Source organism: Dioscorea cayenensis, chromosome 5, assembly GCF_009730915.1.
Source record: "Dioscorea cayenensis subsp. rotundata cultivar TDr96_F1 chromosome 5, TDr96_F1_v2_PseudoChromosome.rev07_lg8_w22 25.fasta, whole genome shotgun sequence".
In the NCBI taxonomy this organism is placed as follows: Eukaryota; Viridiplantae; Streptophyta; class Magnoliopsida; order Dioscoreales; family Dioscoreaceae; genus Dioscorea; species Dioscorea cayenensis.
Window position 1 is genome coordinate 28,489,058 of NC_052475.1, and position 23,529 is coordinate 28,512,586.

General features: G+C 36.4%; 5 protein-coding genes across 17 annotated transcripts; 3 read left to right on the forward strand and 2 right to left on the reverse strand.

Annotated features, from left to right (window-relative positions):
- Positions 1-30: 30 nt before the first annotated feature.
- On the forward strand, positions 31-673 carry LOC120261765 (multifunctional methyltransferase subunit TRM112 homolog A). Its single transcript, XM_039269748.1, has one exon. The coding sequence runs from the start codon at positions 97-99 to the stop codon at positions 463-465; it is 369 nt and encodes a 122-aa protein (XP_039125682.1). The 5' UTR covers positions 31-96; the 3' UTR covers positions 466-673.
- Positions 674-1,140: 467 nt separating this feature from the next.
- LOC120262281 (transmembrane protein 135) lies at positions 1,141-6,659 on the reverse strand. Of its 3 annotated transcripts, none has more exons than XM_039270373.1 (8): positions 6,182-6,659; positions 5,950-6,090; positions 4,652-4,879; positions 3,914-4,109; positions 2,966-3,102; positions 2,029-2,109; positions 1,760-1,826; positions 1,141-1,456 (listed from the first exon to the last, which is right to left on the reverse strand). In XM_039270373.1, the coding sequence occupies exons 1-8, from the start codon at positions 6,421-6,423 to the stop codon at positions 1,154-1,156; spliced, it is 1,395 nt and encodes a 464-aa protein (XP_039126307.1). In that variant the 5' UTR covers positions 6,424-6,659; the 3' UTR covers positions 1,141-1,153. The 3 variants fall into 3 exon arrangements, with proteins under 3 accessions (XP_039126307.1, XP_039126306.1, XP_039126308.1); XM_039270372.1 differs by having other exon boundaries at positions 3,902-4,109; positions 6,182-6,657; XM_039270374.1 differs by having other exon boundaries at positions 3,902-4,109; positions 5,950-6,086; positions 6,182-6,284.
- A 3,468-nt stretch (positions 6,660-10,127) lies between these two features.
- On the reverse strand, positions 10,128-14,386 carry LOC120261957 (serine/arginine-rich splicing factor SC35-like). Of its 11 annotated transcripts, none has more exons than XR_005536673.1 (10): positions 14,180-14,386; positions 14,013-14,091; positions 13,830-13,909; positions 13,645-13,711; positions 12,665-12,736; positions 11,403-11,606; positions 11,150-11,279; positions 10,937-11,055; positions 10,510-10,730; positions 10,128-10,411 (listed from the first exon to the last, which is right to left on the reverse strand). XR_005536673.1 is itself a non-coding variant. In XM_039269979.1 (8 exons), the coding sequence occupies exons 1-7, from the start codon at positions 14,253-14,255 to the stop codon at positions 11,150-11,152; spliced, it is 759 nt and encodes a 252-aa protein (XP_039125913.1). In that variant the 5' UTR covers positions 14,256-14,386; the 3' UTR covers positions 10,759-11,055. The 11 variants fall into 11 exon arrangements, 1 of the variants encoding a protein (XP_039125913.1); XR_005536668.1 differs by having other exon boundaries at positions 10,510-10,659; positions 11,001-11,055; positions 11,150-11,330; XR_005536667.1 differs by having other exon boundaries at positions 11,001-11,055; positions 11,150-11,330.
- A 3,119-nt stretch (positions 14,387-17,505) lies between these two features.
- On the forward strand, positions 17,506-20,039 carry LOC120261701 (transcription elongation factor SPT4 homolog 2-like). Its single transcript, XM_039269682.1, has 5 exons — positions 17,506-17,696; positions 18,906-18,997; positions 19,394-19,449; positions 19,648-19,709; positions 19,830-20,039. The coding sequence occupies exons 1-5, from the start codon at positions 17,562-17,564 to the stop codon at positions 19,878-19,880; spliced, it is 396 nt and encodes a 131-aa protein (XP_039125616.1). The 5' UTR covers positions 17,506-17,561; the 3' UTR covers positions 19,881-20,039.
- A 646-nt stretch (positions 20,040-20,685) lies between these two features.
- On the forward strand, positions 20,686-23,523 carry LOC120261980 (annexin D2-like). Its single transcript, XM_039270009.1, has 5 exons — positions 20,686-20,839; positions 20,923-21,068; positions 21,989-22,207; positions 22,780-22,992; positions 23,068-23,523. The coding sequence occupies exons 1-5, from the start codon at positions 20,764-20,766 to the stop codon at positions 23,362-23,364; spliced, it is 951 nt and encodes a 316-aa protein (XP_039125943.1). The 5' UTR covers positions 20,686-20,763; the 3' UTR covers positions 23,365-23,523.
- Positions 23,524-23,529: the final 6 nt, after the last annotated feature.

Sequence of the window (23,529 nt, forward strand, 5' to 3'; positions counted from 1 at the left end):
AAATGAAAATATCGCCACCCTAAAAAGCCATCGTCTCCTTCCTCGCCGCACATCGCCGCCCTTTCTTATAGATTTCTAGAGAGTGAGAGAGAAAGGATGAGGCTTTTAACGCACAACATGCTATCCAGCAACGTGAAGGGGGTCGTCAATGGCTTCCCGCTACGCCTCGAAGCTTCAACCTGGGTCGAGAAGGAGGTCGACTTCAACGCCGACTTCCTCCGCTCCGTATTCCCCAAGATCGACTGGCCAGCACTCTTCGGCGCTTCCCAGACGGTTGGCTACGTCGCTTTGCCCGAGTCCGCTGACGCCTCCATGCTCGAATCGGAGGATTTCTTGAAGAAATTCCACCACGCTTTGTTAGAGATCCATGTGGAAGAGGGGGCGCTCGTGTGCCCGGAGACTGGGCGGAGGTTTCCTATCAATAAGGGGATTCCTAATATGCTGCTTAACGAGGATGAGGTTTAGGGTTAGGGTTTTGGAATGTAATTTGTGATAATAGGATTGAATTATTGGGCTTTTGTTTATGATTTTGCTACTGCCTTAAAAATCTGATTTTTATCTACATATGTATCATCGTTTCCCTTATACTTTGTGTTTTCAATATTCCAAGATCTTTGGTTTTCTTGGATTGAGGAAAGGGTTTGATCAAACCTGGCAATTACTTTGATTAACATATTTTTCCAGTTCAGTTTTCTATTTTTATTTATTTTCTGGCAAGATTTATACTCATCAGCCGCACAAGCATTTGGGATTTTCAATAAATTTTAAAATTCACTTAAAATAAAGAAAATGCTAATTAGCAATAATATTATTATTGGTAAAGACAACAACATCATTAAATAACATAATTCAAATGGAAAATTTTCATTAATGTGTATAACATCATCAGAGGCTTTATTGCTACCTTAACACAACAAAACCCCCCCAAAAAAAATCAACACTGTAATTCATTTTCAGACACTACATTCTTGTAAAAACATTTTGAAGGTGGTCCTAACAACATGAGTATATAACCTGATTTTGTAGTTTGCATCTGACGCTAGAAAATGAATAATGAACCTAAAAAATCATTAATTCAATGTGCTGAATAATAAACCTATCCAAACAAAAGCAACGGAGAAAACCTGGAAAGCAGTACTCTTCAAAATTGCTGTTAACATTGACATTTCTCGAGTTCATTGCTGTCGCATGGTGGCGGAATGCCAAACACCCAGTCAAGCACATTTAGGTATTTCGAGCGGAAAACATCCCTTTCCTGTGCATAGCAGTGCATGATTATGGATGTAGCTAAGCTAAACACGAGAACATCGGATCGCTTCAATTTAGAAGCCTGAGGACAAAGGCCAGCATCGGCCATGCAAGTAAAGAAACTCTCTATAGCTCGCGCTAGACAGTATAAAGATATCTCTATTCTTCGGCTTTTCTTTTCAATCAACAGTGCCAGGCCAGTCAGGAACTGTCATCAGGAGCAACAATTGGTAACCACAATGCCTGATTGAGAAATTGTTGATAACTAATCTAGGGGATCCTTTTGAAACTCTAAACAAGGTTTTGAATGATTAAAAGCACTTTGATTAGATAGAAAACAGCTTTCAGAACACTAAAAACTAAAAAATGAACAAAAATGGAGCTTTTACATAAAACACCAAATTATAGCTTTCGGTGAGGGCTTTTGACAAAAAGTTCTAATTTTAAAATGAACTCCAGCCACAAAACCAAGCATGCCTATGGCTAAAATGGTTCAATAACAATAACTTACCGTCCCCATTGCAACCATGGGTATGTTGCATCTCTCAAGAAGCCTAAAAAGTAAGCATGTCCAGGCCCTGTAATGAAAAATCAAGGATCAATAACCAAGTAGATTTCCCCATAAAACAGGATTTACAAGAGGCATTAGGATATTCATCATGGCTAAGTCATTAAAGTAACCTGGCAAAGTTACTGCAGCTAGGTGGCAAAGTTGAGAAGAAAAATGTTTTCTGCATTAGTTGTTAGAGTTGGAAAGACCAAAGAGAGATGAAAACTAACCATGCTGACGCACAGTATGCAGAGAGAAACAAGCTAGATCTTGCAGTTCCAAGAAGACTCTTTCCAAGTATAGTGTATGGCCTGCATGACGTTGGTTGAACAAACACAGTGTCAAGCATATGTTATTTCAGCAAACAAAATATCATATATTCATATGAGGGTGTCAAGCATATGTTATTTCAGCAAACAAAATATCAGATATTCATATGAGGGTGAGGAACAGAAGAAATACAAGAGATGCACAAAAGAGATCAAAGTAAAAGAAAATTGCATTTTAACAAATGATTGTGAAGATAAAAAGGAAATGAAAGCTGAAGACTTCATTTGAGTTTAGAATTCCTTATACATGTGCAAATTTAGTGCTTTTCAGCCTACAAAACCTTTACGATGCCACCTAATTTGCCCAACAGCAAAAAGACAAGACATCTAACAGATTCAAAAGGAAACTGAGGACAGTAACAATCTATATAGATCTATTTCATCAGTGATTAAAAATTTTCCCTGATTTTACAGACCTTGTTTGGACTGGAGAATACCAAATATCTGCCAAAATCTAAGTTAAAAAAATTAAAAAAAACAAAAAAACAAAATGTGATGAAGATACCACAATGCTTTGGTTTCATTATACACATTCTTGAATCAGCTAAAGATCAAACTCTAAGGAGACCCACAATAAACTCCATGTGCTCCCTGTGGAAGTCACCACACATGACCTTGGTCAATCATTCAAAATATAATCTAGTCAAGTCACCTTGGTGAGCAATATAGAAAACTCAAATACTTAAGGTTAGCTCCCAGTCAATAATTTGCATTGTTTTCAGAAATTTTAAAACATTTATTTAAGAAAAATATTTTCATATATGTTTCAAATTAAAATTGTGAAAGTCTTTAACTAAGCGAATTTATTATATATATATATATATATAAAGAACGTTACCTTTTCAAGAGGCCCTGACGATGAACAATCAGTGCAGGAATTAAGTACACTGGAACATATACGGGCAATGCTCTTCCATATGCTTGAAAAAGAAAAGAAAGAACATGGCCAGTACAGGATTGATTGCCGTGTACAATCTGCATGAATAAACATGCCAAAACTTAAACACCAACTAACATATAAGAATACTAAGAAATGGAGCATGAAAAACTAAAGATGTCATATACTTGGAACAAACCAGTGAAATACAATAGAACTGGTCATAGAAGAATTGAAGTGACTAAATGTGGTAAAAGATGCTAATGCACATCATTTACTTTTCTTCCTTCATGCGGAAGCAGCAGGCAGACTATTCCACTTCCAAATATTATTTCAAACTTCTCTCATCCCAAATCTGTTTTACATTTGAGGCCAATGCTCTTCTTTGGAACTTATTACATGTAATTTCAACTTAGTTCTCTCCTTTGAAACGTTCAAAAGATATAATCTGTATTCTCCCAATAGGGTCTTATATATGAGTGTAGGTTGTGTACCTCACAAAAGTCTCGCAATTACATGCATTTGGGACAAAAGTCTCACTAAAAAGGCTTTAAATATGACCTTAGGCAAGACTTGACAATGTCTTTTCTGTATGAAAACAGAAAACTATTAAAATAACAATTATGTAGTCCATGAAGATTCTGACAACAGCATTGTAATCAGAAATAAACATGAAAACAAAGGATGGCTATATCACCGAAGGTCTAACAAGGATTATTGGCACACGCCTTGATTTAGTGACCAAGACCAATCTGAAATGTTTATAAACGTCCTCTTTTACCCAAAAGTGATTTATCAAGGAGTACCTTTCTACCAAATTGGTTTGACAGCTTTATGATGAAATGATTTTAGAAAGACAACATATTTGAGAAGTGATATGTGAGTGGGACTACACACCGAACAGGGCACCTTCATGTTCGGGTCTAGTTTTATGTCAACACCAACAGACTTATAATACTTCTCCACCTCCAGCAAATTGGTGAAAGGCATGCCGCTTGCTATATCTTTGATGCCCTGCAGAATAACAAGATCCTTTCCTCCATGCTTGTTGAGAAATGACTTATAGGATGATGGTAAGCTGTCCTGCTTCAAAATATAAGCAGACCTGAAAGCATCAAAGTTCCAATTTATAATTTATCAATGTTGATTGATATGTTCGACAGTAAATTTCAATGTGAGTTCTTCCCAAGTAAGAACTTAAACCATACACATTACTCAGAAAAACTTTAAGGATCTAAGAATAAATGGATCCACCCTCCATAGTAATATTATCCAAATTCAGAGACATTGATGGCAGTCATAAACTGATGACATTTCTAAGGTCACCAGCAGACAAATACAACACGGGCCCTCAAGCAAGTAATGTTAAACAAATAACTACTGATACAATAACATAAAATTAAGACATTGCTTATATCATGCTAACAAGCTACTGTTAAAAGTGTCTTCCAATGTAATTTATATTGAATAATTCTTAGTTAATTCTTTTGGCCGACATTTCATCAGCTTTCCATACTATTACTTTTTTTCACATGCAATGTATATGCATTGTTAATGAGAGATTTGTGGTTTTCTGAATGGTGGCAATTAATAGAAGAAAGGACTAATAACAAGCTAATTGCCAATATCTGAAGAAAGAGAACATACAAAATTTGTGATGATGAGAGACACATAAGGAATGTATCACCATGCTTCCAAGTTAAAGGTTTACAAATTTTTCCAAGTCTCTTGCTCTTTATACCACAACGTGCTGCTAGTACAGCAGCCCGCATGAAGATGTAGATAGCCAAACTAGTGTGCTGAGTTTTTGGTCCAGTCAAAAGCATAGACGGACCAGCTATTGCTCCAGCTAGCATTGACCTCCAGCCAGCAGTCCTGCACCAAAATGAAGGTAAACAATTGATTTGCTAATTAAAACTTATGATAACCACAATCTGGTAACACAAAATTATGCAGGAGAAAATCATGATAAAGATTATGTGCAAGCGCAAAACAATGCCTGTTTAACTGAAATCTTAACTTGAAATCAATCAGCACATAACTCATTGCCAAGGGAATAACAGCCTTGTGCTAGAGCCATAGAGTGTAACAGTGTTTATCTACCAAAATATATAACTCAAATAGTTACATGTTTAAGACAATAGAATCCAGAAATGTTCAAGATTGAAATCCTAAAATTTACAATACTTGTAGTATCATACAAGCAATATGCTCCACCATGCCACACTTTTAAAATAATGCATGCAGCTCACTTCAATGGTGTGATGATGCCTATGCAGCATAACTGCAAGGAATCTCCAGGTGCACACTATATGCTGCTTTCAACTCCCACAAAAAGTAAGCACATTCAAGAAAATCTCGATTATATACGCACAGAAACATAGTATTCCCAAATAAAAATTTCTCTGTCAGCACAACATGGGAATATATATATATATATATAAAGACTAAAGCATGATTGACAACACAATATCACCAAAATAGGGAACAAAACTTTTACTTCACTCATTAACAACAGCATCTAGAATTTGGAGAGACAAAATCAAATGAACAGACATAGATGGAAAGAAACTCAACAAAATTCACGCACAGGAACTTTCCGCTAATTGAATTAAATCTTTACCACCTCAAACAAAATTGTTATGATAGGTAGCACTAATTCACCCTGTTAAAGTCCTAACACAGCTATAAATCACTATACCAAAAACCGCAAGAAGTATAATGATCGGCCATCAAATAAGCAAGCCAGAGCCCAAAGGACTTAAATTCTACAACAACAAAGTCTCCTACGCTTAGAATTTATCTGAATCAAAACAGATTTCCACCTCAATTAATATTGCTACGACACTAAGCAACACCCCCAATATGTTAAAGTCTACACCATCAAAAATAACATATTCTTTAAATAACCAAAAATGGCAAGAAATGGAGTCAATGATAATCACCTCTTGCGCCCTCCAATGGTGCCAATAAGCTCATCCACTGAAGCAAACGTCCCCGCAAAAACCCCCAAAAACAACCCATATCTCAACGTCTCTTTCACTGCAATCACAATCGCCTCTGAGTTCGTGAGCGATCCAACCTTCCTAACCATCAAAACCAAAAAAACAAATGACTACAAAACCTAAACAAAAAACTCCCAAAAGAAAATAATCTAACAAACCCTAAAAATCCCACCTTGTCACAGATCCAGAGGTCCTACGGCTTTTCAACCGAGCGAGAATCGAAAAGAGGGCAAGGCCACCCTTAAGTCCAGCCCCAATCGCAAACCCCTTCCCGGCCGCCTCCGTGCACCGCCGGATCGCCCTCCTCAATTCCTCCTCCGACCTTCGATCAGAAGGCTCAGAATAAGAGACAGCCGCACGGCACTTGGGGCAGCGCGAGAAGCTGTCCTCCGGCGTTGGATCGCCGTAATCCATTGGATAGCCGGCGAAAGAACTCCGACAAAGAAGAGGAGGGGAGAGCGGTCCGGCGAGATATAGGGAATATCGAGAAATTGGACGGCAAGAGAAAGCGGGTTGTAACTCGTCCACCTTGGCAAGCTTATGGCGGGATGGAACACCTGTTTGGGAATGAACAGTGAAAAGTACGGTTGATGATTAGAACAGCGACACGTGTATGTTCCTTTAAGGACACTTTTATGCATGCCCCCTTGCTAAATCGGAAATTTACATTATCAGTTGTTGTTATTGATATTGTTGTACTCCTCTGTTGCTATTTATCTGTAATAAATTCATATTTTTTTAATTTATTATTTTTAAAAATTAAAAAATATTTATTATTTTTTTAAAAATTATCCTAACATTTTATTATTATTTTTTTCTTTAAATTTAATATAATAGAGAAATATGAAAATATAAATTAGGGGTAATTTTGAAAAGATAACTAATTTTTTATTAAATTATATAAAATAATAACTTTTTTGATATGTCAGATTCGGTTATTCACAATAGATAAAAAAAACGGAAAGAATATAAAACACAAGACTTGTTACCATCCCGATGCCGTGTTTTAATGAAGTTATAGTCAAATTAAATATAAGTCTTTGGTGATATAATATTTTGAATTATGACCTCAACCACCATGGTACGCATACAAATGCATGTTCGAAACTTTTTAATGTCATCTTTTTATGTATCAAGGGTTTTTTTTTAACATATAAATTACAAACACCTAGTATAGAAAAAATTAAAAACATGCACTTGTGAAATGTAATTACAAACTCAATAAACATTTACATCCATATTTTATATTTTATGTGATTATTAGGATTTGATTTCAAATTCTTCTTAAAATAAATATTTTATTTAAGAGACCCGGTACTATTGGTATAATTTGTATAAAATGATTTTTAATTTTTTTCTTATAAAACATTTTATTGTTTTTAAAAAAATTGAAACTTTACAACATAAATTACAATTGCATGAAATAATGATAATGACACCAGTAGCAGTACTAATAATACAGACAATGAATGCATAGGGCAATTTGCCATTTTAAATATGGAAAATAAAGTTTATAAGGAGAAAAAAAAAAGTTAAAAATCCATAATGTAGAATAATCAAGGGCGGGGAATCCAATGACATTGACTCTTGAGGGTGGGGCTGCTGGGCTTGACATGGTTGTTGATCAACCAGCTTAATTTTGTAGGCCAATGCATTAAAGCATAGAAAGCAACGCATAACTCCTGGTGCCTGGCAGAAAACGAAGGTTGGAAGTTGGAACGGCAGCGTTATATGTTCCAAAAGTATTACTCCCTCCGCTACTTACGTTTTGGAGTTATTTTTTTATTTTTTTTTATTTTTATTTATCACATCAAAAAATTTGTGCAATATTAAATATTTTTTTTTTAAAATTTATCTATTTAATTTAATATAATTTAATAAATCAAAATTAACTAAACAATAAATTATATTTTTACTAGTAAAGTTTTTAAATAGAGGTAGTTTTAAAAAGTAATAATTTTTTTATAAAATATAAATAATTAACTAATTATAACTAATTTTTTTAATTGATGTGAATTAGTTAAATATGACAACTAAAAAGAAACAGAGAGGGTATTATTTATTCATGTTTAGTGGATTTGTGTTATATATATATATAGTAATAAAATAAATAATTAATGATTTCAAAATATACTCAATGTTGTCAGGCAAATCCGATAATAAAATATAAAAAAAATAAATTATAACGATTAATAATGATACAATGTAACATAAATATAGCTATAATAATAAAAAAAGTTAAATTTGATATTTAAATCCATACTATGCCCAAACAGATACACCCGAATTAAAAATAACATAATAGAAAATTATATAGAACTAATCTTTATGCTTAAAATGAAATTTATGTGGATATTTTCATATATATAATTAAAAACAAACTAAATTTTTTTAGGATTATAATAAATAAGGATAATTTTAGTTTTCTTTTAAAAAATAAAGTTAAATTTTTTTATATAATTCTGTTATAAAAAATAAAATAAAATTTTGTAAAGTTATTCAGATAAAAATAAAATATAATGAGATTTTTTTTATGCGTAATATTACCGTGCTTTTTTTTTTTTTGGGTAGGGATGCAAATAAAATATTTAAATATAAAATTTAGATTTTATATGAATATGAAAGCAAACGGAAAAAAAACACCACATCCTTCTTAACCCTCAGGGGCCGTTTGGTTCGTGGTAATGTGAAAACATTACCGCCTGTTACGTGGTAATCTGACAAGATTACCATGTTTGGATTGGTGGTGATGGTAATATTGATGGTAATCTGTGATTAGTAACCTTGGAAGATTATCAAGAAACTTGGTAATCCCATTACCACCAAAATAGGTGGCTATGTTGGATTACCAAGTGGGTGGTAATCTGAAATATTTTTTGGACAACTATGCCCTTTATTTAAAAATAATATTTTTTATACTTTATTTGTTGGATAAAAAAAATAAATTTAAATAACATTATTTTAGGAATATGTTGATCTTCGAAAATTTATTTTTTTTTATCCAAGAATTTATTTTATTTTAAATTTAAACTTGCATAAAATGGTAGACACAAGGGTAATATAGGAAATTTAAAACATTACCAAGTTGATTACTATGTAATATGAGTTTCTAACCAAACATGGTTATCATGAATTACCACAACATTCCTGGGCATATAACATTCCCGATTTTATTACCACGGTAATCTCGTTACGTGGTAATATATGATTACTACGAACCAAACGGCCTCTCAATTCTTTGATCACTGTGTTTTTCTCTCTTTACTTTGATGAAAGACCAAATCCCTACTGCGGCTGGCATTGCCACAAGGCCACGGCAAGCCACCATCAATAGAGGACAAGGCAATATATAGCTTCGAGAGGGTGGAGATGGCGAAGACAGTTGGAGGGTTGGATAAGATTGGCACCTCTTCTTTAAGTTAATTATAAGTCTCAAGATTTATGGCCATCTCATCTAGTGTAGGGATTACACAGAGTGATATATAAAAAAACTTGAGTTGATTTTTGATCATTTATACCTAGTCAGTTCATCTGATTCCCAGTCTAACAGACCAGCCACATCACTAGATTTTGAGAGGTTTTTACTTCTTACTAAACCCGAATCAACCTCATGGCGGACTGGTCGGACCAAGTTTGTCTACATTGGATATACCTCCACTAATTCATATGTTTGACTTGACAAAGATTTAAAAACTTTTGATGAAATAAACACGTCTTGCATGCCACCGTGTATGCGCCCATGGGCTCGTGTTTAACGCATGAGTTGGATATAAAAGGGTGAAACTGAAAAGAGGCATTGATTTTAATTTGCTTTTCATTTGCAAACACTACAGACAAAGATCCTCCTCTTAACATAATAAAAAATGCTTACTTGAAATAAGGTCGCAGTGCAATGTCACGTTACTACTCGAAACATTTTCTTTGGTTGGTATCCTAATGTCAACATCGCCGGACACTAACAGCCAATCGACACCAGCGTTTTTTTACTTTGAAAGATATATAAATCACATGAGCCGGTAACTAAACAAGGGTGAAGAACATAAACCTGCTCACCAATACCTGTTGAAAAATATCTTTACATATAGCTTCATTCCACAAAATTATTTAAGTACGAATACTAAACAAAGCATGCTGAGCGGCGTTACCATTAACTTTCAAAAAATGAGCTATGGTCAACATGCAAGTATCAGCTTGGTATTCAGAAAAAGCACAGCAAAGTGCAATAACCACAGCATATCAAATCGCGGAAGAGTAGCATACCAAAGCACAACAATGAGCAATGGTCACGGTGCATTTCAACCCAAGCTTTATCTCATGCACTTAACAGCTGCTGCTACTTTCTGAGGTCTCAAATATCAACCGCAGCAGCAACCGAGACACAAATGGGAGGATGAAGCTATATCTACGCAGAAAAAACCATTCAAGATAATAAAGTGAAAACACATAGGCCTTAGCAAAGGATGAGAAGGCATCATGTAACGACTTAGAAATGGTACTGACATTGGAATCGGCCTCACTTGTGGTTGGGTGTTGTAACATGACAAATGTCACGACCATCCAACAAACAACATCAACATCAACATCATCATCATGACCACCACCATCATCATCATCATCAAATGAAATTGAAAACAGGGTCAGCCACAGCAGCTTCATCAGGATGAAAACCGATATACATTCATCTTGTCAGTAATCAGCAACTCACTCCCTCTCGAACAAAACTAGGAAGGTTAATATAGTTCATATTAATTAGAATCAAAATAAACCTTCTTCGAATTGTTCAAGAGCAACATAGAGCTAACAAGAGTTTCAAGTAAAATACAACAAAGCAGCCATCTAAAGCAATTCTAGATTTCCATGTAAGAACCATGGCTACAAAACACAAGGATAGAACTATAGTAGGCACATGAAAGAGGCATTGGCTGACCTTAACGAAGTAAAATTAAACCTAGGAAACAAGATCACTGCCAGCAAGAACCATATGCCTCTACCTTCATGAGAATCCTTCTCAATCTTTATATGCTGAAGATAGCTGACAGTTTAATTCTGCTGAATGATGAGAACTGATCAGACAGATGAGGATTATTAAACTAACAACCAAAGATTTTAAAGAGAACTGTAGCATACGTAAGATAATTACCTAGCCAGAACTGCAGGGAGATGTACTTCTGGAGTCATCTTGACGACCTTCGGGAGAAACACTACGGGAAGGTGAAGATTTCCCCCGACTGCCATGTTCATCCAGGCTCGCATCACGAGATAGGGGTGTCCTGCGGGGGGAGGAACTCCTTGAGCTATAGCTACGTCGAGCAGGTGATGCACTGCCAAAGGATTTCATTCTAAAAGGGCAGGAAGAAACAAAAAAAGATGCACAATAATAGGAGATACTGTACCTGGCAAAGGAGCGGCTCCTGCTCCTTCGGGCATCATCTAACCTGCTTCGACCATAATCTCTGTCATAGTCAGGGCTGAAACTGTAACTTTTACTACGATGGTAGTATCTCTCTCGGTCATAGTGCCTGTTACGCTCATATCTTCCTCTGCTTCTACTGCGACTATGCCTTCTATAATTTCGATCTCTGTAATCATCCCTATACCTGAAAGCATTGAACAATCATTTAAAAAACAGCGCAAACAAAGATGAATGCCAGGAAAGAATGTGGCACGCATACTTGACTTCTTCCCTTCGCTTCTTGACAGGTCTTCTATGGAAATTAAATGATATACATGTACTTAGATGCAGCCTCTGGTTTAATCAACTTAAACGCTTAGCACAAGAAATTTCCTACATTATTCTTTAACACTAATTCATCATGATATACATTTTGTCATGCCAAGATCACCAAAATGTGGAGGTTATAATGCAGTGAACATTAGCAGCCACTGCTTTCATGAACCTAACATGCTTTGTACAATGATGTTGTCTTAAACATATCATCTGACATTAATGCGCCGGAGCACCAGCAAAGTTGCTTTTGTCAAAACTGGGGCTTTCTTATATATTTAAGAAACCAAAACATAGTCAGTATCATGGATATTCCTGTAACATGATTAAGAGCCAAGACTAAAACCATACATGACGCAACTCTTGATAAACACATACAAATATCGAGATTATGGAGTGCCATGTAAGCAATATCGCAGATCTTAATCTACAAGTTTAAGAAACAAGACTAAGACCCTAGTATGCAACTCCATTCATAAGCACATGCATACATTGAGATTATGGGAGAGTTACATATACAATATCGCAGATCTTAATGTAACATGTATAAGATTAATATTAAAACCAAATATGATGCAACTTTCTTCATAAACACATACAACAGAGATTACAGAGAACCACATGAGTACCTTTCCGATTAGCATAAGCATAAGCAAGAACAAAACAGTGTGATTGAATAGATGTTCTAAGAAGGCAAATCTAACCTTGCTAGAAACTCATAGGACCAATAAACATAATTTACTTTCATATTAGTAATTTGCTTTACAGATGTAAAATCAGGTGTGTAAAGGAAATAATATAATGGCAAAATAAAATGCAATTTACTCTAGTGCATTTTGCAGCCAAATTTGGTACTGACTCTTTGAGTTCCAAGTCACTTGGTATCAACTTGAAGCTTGAGAAGAAAAGGAAAGTCACAAGAAAGCTTACCTTGGCCTAGGGCTTCGGCTCCTTGATCTACCCCTTGACCTTGGAACTGCTTCCATGATTCTTCCCTTGTGACTGCAACCAGCAAAAGCTAGTACTTTAAAAAATAAATAACTAAATAAATAAATAAGACACAAATAAGGAAAAACATAAACAAGTTCATTCAAGTTTGTTCAACTCCATTCCTATGTACCATGCTATAATTTAAGGACTCTGGGGTAAGAAGACGATCAGTCTGTTACAAAGTCAATCATGGTGAACATAATTCATTAATAAGAATGGATCAAGTTTATGGCCATAGACTACTTTCTTTTCTTTTTTTATAATGTGGACAAGCCACTACGGACACACCCTATTTATGCCTCAACCAAGGCATTGACTTCTGGTAAAGAGCAATAATTACTAAAATTAAGCTTCATCCAAGAACAGTTTGTCAGTGACTAACATACCAGCAACACAAGACTTATACATGAAATTGATGTTCTGTGTTGTGGGCAACAATTGTAATGTCAAGGAACATCCTGACACGCTCCCCAACCAACCAGCAATTATCTGGAGGCTGTGTTTTAGTGTTGGAGGATGATATGGTCTAGAGGTTTCAAAATATTCCAAAATGTATTGAGGCAGTTGAAGCCGTTAAGGCTGAACTAAGGCTGAACTGAGAATGGATTGTTGGAGGCCACCAATATTGTGTAGAAAACTGGTTGTCATATGTTATTTACCTCCAAAGGGCGCCCATTGGCATATTAAAACAATGAACATAGTCACAGACACAATACTGCATTATTTTCAAGCTTTATACTTTTCCCTGTACACAAACTACAACAACCAAGCACGATGCATAAAAACATAAAAGCACAAGCAAAGCAAACAAAACACAATTAAATCCATCTCAATGTCAATTAAACCAAACTTGTGATGGAAGGAGTAAAAAGAACAGACTTAAACTTCTAATTAAAGCCAAAGAAAAATTAATGACATACGTCCGCTCTGCGTTGGGCCCATACTTTGCAAACTGCACCATAATATTCCGACCATCAACATTCCTTCCTGTAAATCCAAGATTACAAAAAATTCAATTCAAATAACCAAAATAACAAAGATGTTCTAAATTTCTAATCAGGTTCAAAACCCTAATAAACAGACACAAAACCGAAAAGAAGCTCACCATCAAGCCTATCAACAGCCTTCTGCGCTTCATCCGCATATTTGTACCTCACAAACGCGAATCCCCGGGAATCTCCCGTCCTACACATCCAAAACCCCATCAAGGAAAAGAATTTCAACACGAAAAATCCAAGAGAACACAAAATAAGAAGAAGAAGAAGCAGAGGCTAGTTTCCACTCTCACCTGCGATCCCTTGGAATGAAGACATCAACTACCTTGCCATACCTGTCAAAGAGAGGGTAAAGATCGTCCGCCTTTGTCCCTGCCCCCAAATTAATATAGATCACGTCGGAATCAAGAAAAACCAAAATCAAAGGAAGCACGGCGTGAGAAGAAACGTATGCACTTACGAAAAGTGATGTTGAGAACGAGAAGCGAGTATGTGTCCCTGATGTCAGGCGGCCCTGATCTCCCGAAGTGCGACATCTCCGACGCCGGTGCCGGAAAGGAGTGAACTTTAGCGTAGATGCTAGATATGAGGATAGCACTAGGGTTAAGGCCCGGGCTTGGTGCTCAAGGGAAAGAAGCCTCTGGAAGACGGAAGACGGAAGAGGATCTCACGCAATCCGTCTTTGAATCTATATATATATATATATATTATAAGAAAATTTAAATTTATGAGAATATTAATATATAATATACTGATTTTTTTTGAAAAAAAGTGGATAAACGCGTACGTTAAGCGAAAATAAGTCCCGAAAACAACATCCACTGAAGTGGAGCAAAAACAAAGTACAAGATAACAAGGTCGAAACAAAATAACATAACAAGACCCCTAACCCACCCAAAGGTTAGGGTCAAAAAATCACTCACTATTTTTACTCGAACTTTTCTAATTTTCCATTTTTACTTATTTACCTAAAAAAGCCTCAAATTGAAACTAGTAGGTTAATTTGAGTTTATTTTTAAGCCATCTGGTAATTTTTTTTCGTGACACATGTAAAAAAATTGAAGTTTATAATTTTTTTAAGGGAAAATTACTGTTTACCCCTCGATAATTTCAAAACTTCCCAAACAGCCCCTGTGAGTTTTGCATACCTCAGACAACCCTTCCTTTATTGTTTCACTTCCTTTTTACCCCCTGCATTATGAAATTCCATCATTGCTCTTAAACCTTTTGCATACATTTTTTCATTCTTTTTCGATTCTTTTTGACGTATCTCGTTTCTTAAGCAGAGCTTTCATTTTTTTTAAACATAGAACTCATTTCTTAAGCAGAGAATTCATTTCTTAAACGAAAAACTCGGAAACCTCATTTTTTTAAACATAAAACTCATTTTTTTAAACAAAAAAACATTAATATTTAAAGCAGAAAAAACAAATATTTACATGGCAAATTAATCCTGCATATAAAACCAATTAATCTTGGCCACTCATACATATTTAAATAGAAACAACGATATTTAAGCACTTTTTTAAACGTTAACTCAATATATTAAAGCGTAAACATCGATAGTTAAACAAAGACAAACAAGCATATAAACAGAGAACTAATTTCTTAAAGCAGAGCTTATTTTTTTTAAACAAAGACCTCATTTTTTTAAAAGCGAAACCCTCATTGAGTAGGGGACATTGAGTATCTCATCGTCGCGATCTCGCGTGAACGCTTGAGTCTTTCGAGCTCCGGATCCGGGCGAGCGATCTCGAAGGTGGCGTGCTCGTGTGGGATCTTAAAGGAGAAATCTTTATTAGGCGTTGGCGATCCGGTTGGCGACGTTCCTCGGCGGTCGGAGTGGTGAGGTCTTCGGTGGCGACGTCCGGATAAGACGGGTCGAACTTGAAACGGAACCATTCTCGATCGCGGAGACCGCAACATGGATAGCAATAGGGTTAGGGTTAGGGATCATTCCGGGGTTTGGATCCATGGTGCCTAAGTCGGTGACGGGAGCGGAGGGAGGAAGCGGTGCTGAGTGAGGGTTCGATCTCGCCGTCTTCGTCTTCATCTTCATCGCTCTTCCACTGCCGTCGACCTCATCTCTTTTCATCTTCTTCGTCGTCGACCTCGGGGAAGACCGCATGCTCCTCGTCGTCGGCGAAGGCATCGAAAGGTTGCACTCGTACATATTTAAATAGAAAACAACGATATTTAAGCACTTTTTTAAACGTAAACGCAATATATTAAACGAAACATCGATAGTTAAACAAAGACAAACAAGCATATAAACAGAGAACTCATTTCTTAAACGGAGAACTCATTTCTTAAACAAAGAGCTTATTTTTTTTAAACAGAGACCCTCATTGAGTAGGGACATCGAGTATCTCATCGTCGCCGATCTCGCGAACGCTGAGGCCGAGCTCCGGATCCGGCGAGCGATCTCGAGCGGCTCGCTCTCGTGGGGTCTTAAAGGAGAAATCTTTATCGGCGTTGGCGATCCGGTTGGCGACGTTCCTCGGCGGTCGGAGTGGTGAGGTCTTCGATGGCGACGTCGGATAAGACGAGTCGAACTCGAACGGAACCATTCTCGATCGCGGAGACCGCAACATGGATAGCAATAGGGTTAGGGTTAGGGATCATTCCGGGGTTTGGATCCATGGTGCCTAAGTTGGTGAGCGAGAGCGGAGGGAGGAAGCGGCGCCGATGAGGGTTCGATCTCGCCGTCTTCGTCTTCGTCTTCATCGCCTTCCCCGCCGTCGACCTCATCTCTTTCATCTTCTTCGCCGTTGACCTCGGGAAGACCGCATGCTCTTCGTCGTCGAGCGAAGGCATCGAAAGGTCTGACCTTTTTCTCTCGAACATGAAATCCCATTTTTCATGCAGCGTGATCGTGATTGTGAGCCGCATGCTTTGTCTCACCTGGCCCGATCCAACGCTAGATAAAGAGATTTTTGGGGGTGATAAATACACGGAAAAAAACTCATTTCTTAAACAGAGACCTCATTTTTTTAAACAAAACCCTCATTTCTTAAACAGAGACCTCATTTTTTTAAACAGAAACCTCTTTTCTTAAACAGAAAACTCATTTCTTAAACAGAAAAACTCAATTTTTTTAAACAAAAAAACTAATTTTTTTAAATAGAAAACTCATTTTTTTAAACAGGGAAACTCATTTTTTTTAAAGCAGTAACCTCATACCTCATATTTTTAAATAGAGCTTTCATTTTTCAAATAGAAACTCATCTGATCTCAATGGCATTATAGTCAAACCCCGTCACACTTGCCATAACTTCCCACGCAGGGACAATTTTCAGTCCAAAAAAATTCCAAATTAACTCTATCAATCACTATTAGATGTTTGGGGGTTTAAAAAAATCATCGTATTCAAAAGGAAGGGGTTTTTGAGGAGTGCAAAACTAACGGGGTGTTTTTGGCAATATTGCAAACTTACAAGGTGTTTTTGGCAATTTCCACTTTTTTTAATTGCACAAATTAAAATTGAACAACCTAATATCGATTGACCAAAGACTAGCTTTAAAAAAAAAAATAATATTAACTCCATTATAATAGATTTTGAATTTACTTAATAAGAAAATGTTTCATTTTCTGAATAATTTTTTTTTAGCTTATGTCCTTCCATTATATGGAATGTTATTCATTGGAAATATTTTTATTTTATTTTTTTTGAAAAATATAAGAATTAAAAAATACAAGTTTTTTAATTTCAGATTAATTTAAATTCAAAAAGTAATTATTAATTTTCTTTTTTTTAATCGATTTTTTTTTTCCCATTTACGGAGTTCCATCACTTGGTTCGCTTTCAAAGCAGCGGCAACAACGAAGAGGAGAGGGGATCGATGGCGGGAGGGAAGCGAAGCGAGTATATGCCGTCCGAGGACGATCGGGCGTCGAGCTTCGCGCAGATCCCCACGAGCTTCGGCCACGAGCTCCGCGCCTGCCTCCGCTGCCGGCTCGTCAAGACCTACGATCAGGTCCTTCTCCTCATCTTGTGCTAGGTTTAGGGTTTCGTCATGGTTTCTTATTTTCCCATGAGTTTGCTTTCTCTCCCGTTGACCCCTTGTCTATTTTTCTGGCATTGATTTCGGTTCTAGGGTTTGAAAATCTCTCCATTTGCCCCCATAAATTTATGGATGGTTAACAAATTTAGGGTTCGTTTGAATCTTCATCATCTGACAAAATGTATGTTAAACAACTCTTTGAAGTTCAGATTAAGCATTGAATATCTCTCGTACTGGTTTTGATTATGTGAAGTAATACTGTATATATCCTGTCAACAAGAAGCTGCCTTGATTCGAAATCTCTTACTGAAATATCAGATCGAAAAGAAATTTCCACATTTGTATGAATTAATCTTTACTAAAGGTGAAGGTTTCAATGTATTTCTATGATGAAATCACACCACAGACGTTGAGCTGAATTTGTTTGGTGAAGCTAGCAAGACTAGAATTTTATTCAGGCAATGAACAAGTGATACCCAAATGTATGCTTTGAAGTGATTTTCAAAGTATTTCTATTCATAGTTTCATTCATTTACAATAAAGTTCATCTGCATATCCTTCTATGACTAATTTGAGGAAATTTGCACATAGGATGCAACCTTGACATGCCCGCAAAACATGGGACACTTTTTTTTTTTTTTTATGTTTCCACTCTGCTAGAATTGTTTATTGTAGCATCTATAATCTGTTAGTAGGTGAAATTTGATATAAATTTTAAGTTGTATTTATCCATTTGTTAATTGGTTTACTATAAATTGCATTATATGTTGCATAAACTTCATGTTGTGGTTTAGAATAATTTAATCGGAGGCTGAGGGATGTTTTGAGCTTAACCTTCATTTAGCCTTGCATTTGGTATATGTTATGTGCATACCATAACAGCTGGTACTTTTCACATTAACGTATGTTCATACATATGTTGTCTGTGGGTCAACATCTTAATTTTATTCAGACCATCAGTTTCCTGCATTCTGTTCGCATTCCTTGTAGTTGTGTTTCTGCTGCAAAAGTTTTTTGTTTACATGAATGGCTTATGTAATTTGGATAAGTATTAGATGTATTTGAGATTGCTTTTTTGGAAGAAAATGTTCCTATGTTAAATATACTTTTGTCAATATCTTTTTCTTCCTCTTTTTATTTTATTTTATTTTATTTATGTGCTTTCTTGTCTTGATTATGCAGTTTAGGGAGTCTGGCTGTGAAAATTGCCCCTTCTTGGATATGGATAAAGAACACGACAATGTGGTAAATTGCACCACTCCCAATTTTACTGGGTAAGTATTACATTTTTGTCTAGCATTTCATTTGTCATGGGGTGATTTTGTAACATGGGAGTCCTTTGAACTGAGTAAAAGTTCCAGACCATTGGAAGGCCACTGAACCTGCATCATTGGTGAACTTTTAATACCTAAAAGTGTGAGGAATTATTAGAGTTAAATATTGGTGTAACATTTATATGAGTTCTTATGTTTATGCCAATTATTTGCAACTTTGACTTACTGGCTGAACTTCTTAATGTTTCCTCTGAAATTTGTCATTGCTATTCTCTTTTAGTGATTTCCACTCAAACTAACAAACCATGTCCATCTGGCAGGACTTCTTATATCTGCTAGTAGCATCTACAAATATATATGCCAAACTTAAGTGATATCTGGCTTCTCTTTCTGCAGGATTATTTCAGTCATGGATCCAACTCGAAGTTGGGCTGCTCGCTGGCTAAGAATTGGTAAATCAAACAATGAAACCATCTGAGTGCATTTATTAGCTCAATTAATAGTGATGGGTGCGAAGAAATTCACATGCCTTGTTTAATATGGGGCTATATAGTTTGTCTGATTGTCATCTATCCCATCTCATTATGTTGCATTGAGAGAATTACTAAAACACATTTGTCGATGACCTGAAATTTGTTAACCCTTTGTAGGAAGGTTTATTCCAGGATGCTACACACTTGCAGTCTCTGAGGAACTTCCGGAGGAATACCAGGTATATAAAAACCTGCAAGTTAGAATATCTTGGAGTTAGAATTTATTTCATTCCATGCCTAATCTAAATCCATATGTGGTTGTATTTTGTCTTGTGTTTAACATATTTCTCCATATGCAGGCTCTCTGTGCTGACAACAATGTTCACTATGTTCCCCCAAAACGCACATGAATAGTTGTATTAGCTAATAGCCGCACTCAGCGATCAATGCATTGATCGTGAACAAGGATCTAGTCATGCTCTCATTCTACATTTATTCATACATGGAATGATCTATTTTGACGTTTGGTTGGTCTTATGCACCATGAATGATACAAACATTTATCGGACTGCCTGACTAACCTAGGTTTAGTTCTCACCCACGCTTGTCTTGTCCCCAGGGATGGCAATGGGGCAGGACGGGGCAAGCCATCCAAGGTTCGCCCTATTCTATTTTTTTTCACATTAACCGATCGTCTCGCCCCGCTCATAGTTACAAACAAATAACTAAAATTGTTAAAAATATTTTTTAAATAATTTTTTTTAATAAAATAATTACTTATAAAAACAAGCTCATAAGAAATTTATTGAATTTTTTTTTAAAAAAATTATTTACTCTTTACACTATATAATGTATAATAAGTTAGATTATTAGTGGGGCGGGGCATGGGAAAACTAAACCCGGAGTTCAATTTTTGCCATACCTACTTGGCCCAAAAAAAAAAAAAAAATTCTCATATAATTTTGTTTTAATGCAATGAAAAATAAAAATCATATAATTTTATGGAGGTTTTCTTCAAATATCCACATTTTAAAAGGGTCATGCACGGAAAAAGAATTTAATAATATTAGTTAGTGGGGCTTAATTGGTAATTTCAAGCGCCTTCACAGATCATTCCAAAAACTCGTTCAGTTCTCCGCGTAAGGTTTGCCACGTGTGTCCACTGTACGCGCACCTTAAAAACAAACTCCAAAAATGGACCCCACTTCTCTAGTATTTATACCCCTTGTCCCTTTCCAACCGACCCCTTCAAAACAATCAAAACCTCCTTTCCTTTCTCGCGAAGCTTCGACAATGGCGACCATCTCTGTGCCGGCCACCGTCCCGTCCCCGGCCGAGGACTGCGAGCAGCTCCACAAAGCCTTCTCAGGTGGGTCTTCACAACTCTCTCACTCACGGTTCTAGATCTCTCACCATTTCTGTTTTCATTCCTTGATTTGGTTTTGATCCTAGGTTGGGGAACAAACGAGGGATTGATTATCTCTATCCTAGCCCACCGCACAGCAGCCCAGCGCCGCGTCATCCGGGACGTCTATTCTAAGACTCACGGGGAGGATCTCCTCAAGTCCCTCGACAAGGAGCTCACTCGAGACTTCGAGGTTCATCTCCTCCTTCTCCCCTCCGATCATCAATTTCCGGCTTGATCTATGTTTACATATGATAAAAAGGGTTGATCCAAGGTTTTGGACATCAGATCGGCCGATCCGTACTTCGAGATCAGCACAGTGCTTATCCCGATGATTTTTTTTTTTTTTTCCAATTGCCCATCGTACCTTATGGTCACTGCGACCAGTGTGATGACGCTGATCCCGAAGATGGGGCTTTTTCTTCCCTCCTTTTTATTATTATTATTATTAATTTTTTCCCCTTATCACGCATAGATCCGATCTTCAACTTCAAGTTTTCTTCTTTTTTTTTTTTTTTAAAGTTTTTAATTTTGCTTTGGTTTATTGAATTATTTGTTTGAGATTTTTCATTGGTTTTTTTTGCTTTTGTTCACGGGTTTCTGTTTTCTACTCGCTACCATCGCTAGCGGGTGCTGATATCATCTGTTTCAATCCAAAAATAATTTCTGTAATTTATCAAAAATATACATAAATTATTTTAATTTTTTTTTTTAAAGTATTAGAAATGTGAACAATGAAACCGTAGCAGTGAAGGGGTACTTATTTTGATTTTTGAAATAAGCTATTCCGTTGGTCCTTGCTAATTCTAGTCCTTAAAATTTACAAAATTCTTATTGTGATTGGAAAATATCTCTCTCTATATATAGGACCAAATTATTTTTAGCATATTAAAGGTTTGATTTTTTTCATTTTAGAGTTAAAATTATGTTGAGTGAGAAGTAGTGATAATTTGAAATGAGACTTTATTTGTGTTTCACGTTTGGTTTTCTAATCCAGTAACAAGAGATTTTATTTTGTGAAAGAATGAAACAGCATTCTATCTTACTTGTTGTTTTAATATGTTAAATTTATTATTATTATTATTATTTTTTGTTCTTGGGGCTGGTGAGCAGAAGGCTGTGCTGACATGGACGCTGGGGCCGGCGGAGAGGGATGCATTGTTGGCGGGGGAGGTGATAAAGAGATGGAGCCCTGCGAACCGAGTGCTCATAGAGATCGCATGCACCCGTAGCCCGGAGGAGCTACTCACCGCCAGGCGTGCGTACCATGACCGCTTCAAGCGCTCCTTGGAGGAGGATGTTGCGGCGCACACCTCCGATCATTTCAGAAAGGTCAGTGCTTCCATGCTTTGTGCTTTCTTTCTTTTTGGGAAAAAAAAAGGTTTGTTTTGCAACCTGGCAAAAGGTCATACCAAAATTTGTGATTGTTCCGTGACTGCAAGCCTCATGAAGCCCAGTGTTTTATGTTAAAAAAAAAGTGATTATTTGGGTTTTTAAATGATAAGGCATTACACACTCTATTTTATGTCTTAACTATGTCTTGAGGGGAGTCAAATCCTCGCCCTGTTGCATTAGAGTCAAATGCTAAAGATCTTAGTTTTAGCCAGGTTTGTGGGTAATTACAAACTCTTAATAAAAATAGTGTAATTAGATGATGAGCTTGTGTGTGTGTATATACATAAATGAAGTCTTGTTAAAATATCAAGCTCTGTTGACTCTGCTTTCCGCATTGCAACATAAAAGATCATCCGATGTAATTATCCATTTCCATATTGTTGGCAATGGCAGATTCCATTTGGTCTTGTTGTATTGTTATTTCACCCTTCAGAAGAAGCTAATAGGTACCACAGTCTAAATTAATACCAATTTGATTCTGATCGTACTTGCTTTTGGTTTGTGTGTAGCTTCTTGTACCGTTGGTAAGTTCGTTCCGCTACGATGGGCCTGAAGTGAACATTTCATTGGCAAAATCGGAGGCTAAGATACTCCATGGAAAGATCTCAGAAAAGGATTACAGCAATGATGAAATTATCAGGATTCTCGCTAGCCGGAGCAAGGCGCAACTCTTTGCAACACTAAACCATTACCACAATGAGTTTGGTAATCCAATCAATAAGGTATCAGCGTTGAACACAAATTAATTTAGATAGTACTATGTTTTCATCAGCTAAACCTTTGCTTGGCCTTCCTAGGATTTGAAGTCTGATCCTAAAGATGAGTTCCTCTCTGCCTTGAGGGCTGTAGTGAAGTGCATCACTGCCCCAGAAAGATATTTCGAGAAGGTTATTCGGCTAGCGATAAACAAGATGGGAACCGATGAAGGTGCTCTGACCAGGGTAATAACAACTCGAGCTGAAGTTGATCTGAAAATCATAAAGGAAGAGTACTACAAAAGAAACAGTGTGCCATTAGACCGTGCCATTGCTAAGGACACTCGTGGAGATTATGAGGATTTCCTTCTTGCCTTGATAGGAGAAAGTAATGCTTGAGCTCTGCCTCTTTATAGATATAAAATAAAGCATCTGTTTGTTCTTGCTGCATATGATATATCCACCGTATTCAGTGCTCTGTTTTGCTTGCCCTGTAAAACTTCAGAGTCTACTGTGGTTTGTTTCAACTTTTATAAATAATCTACTTATGTTTGTTTATTTTTC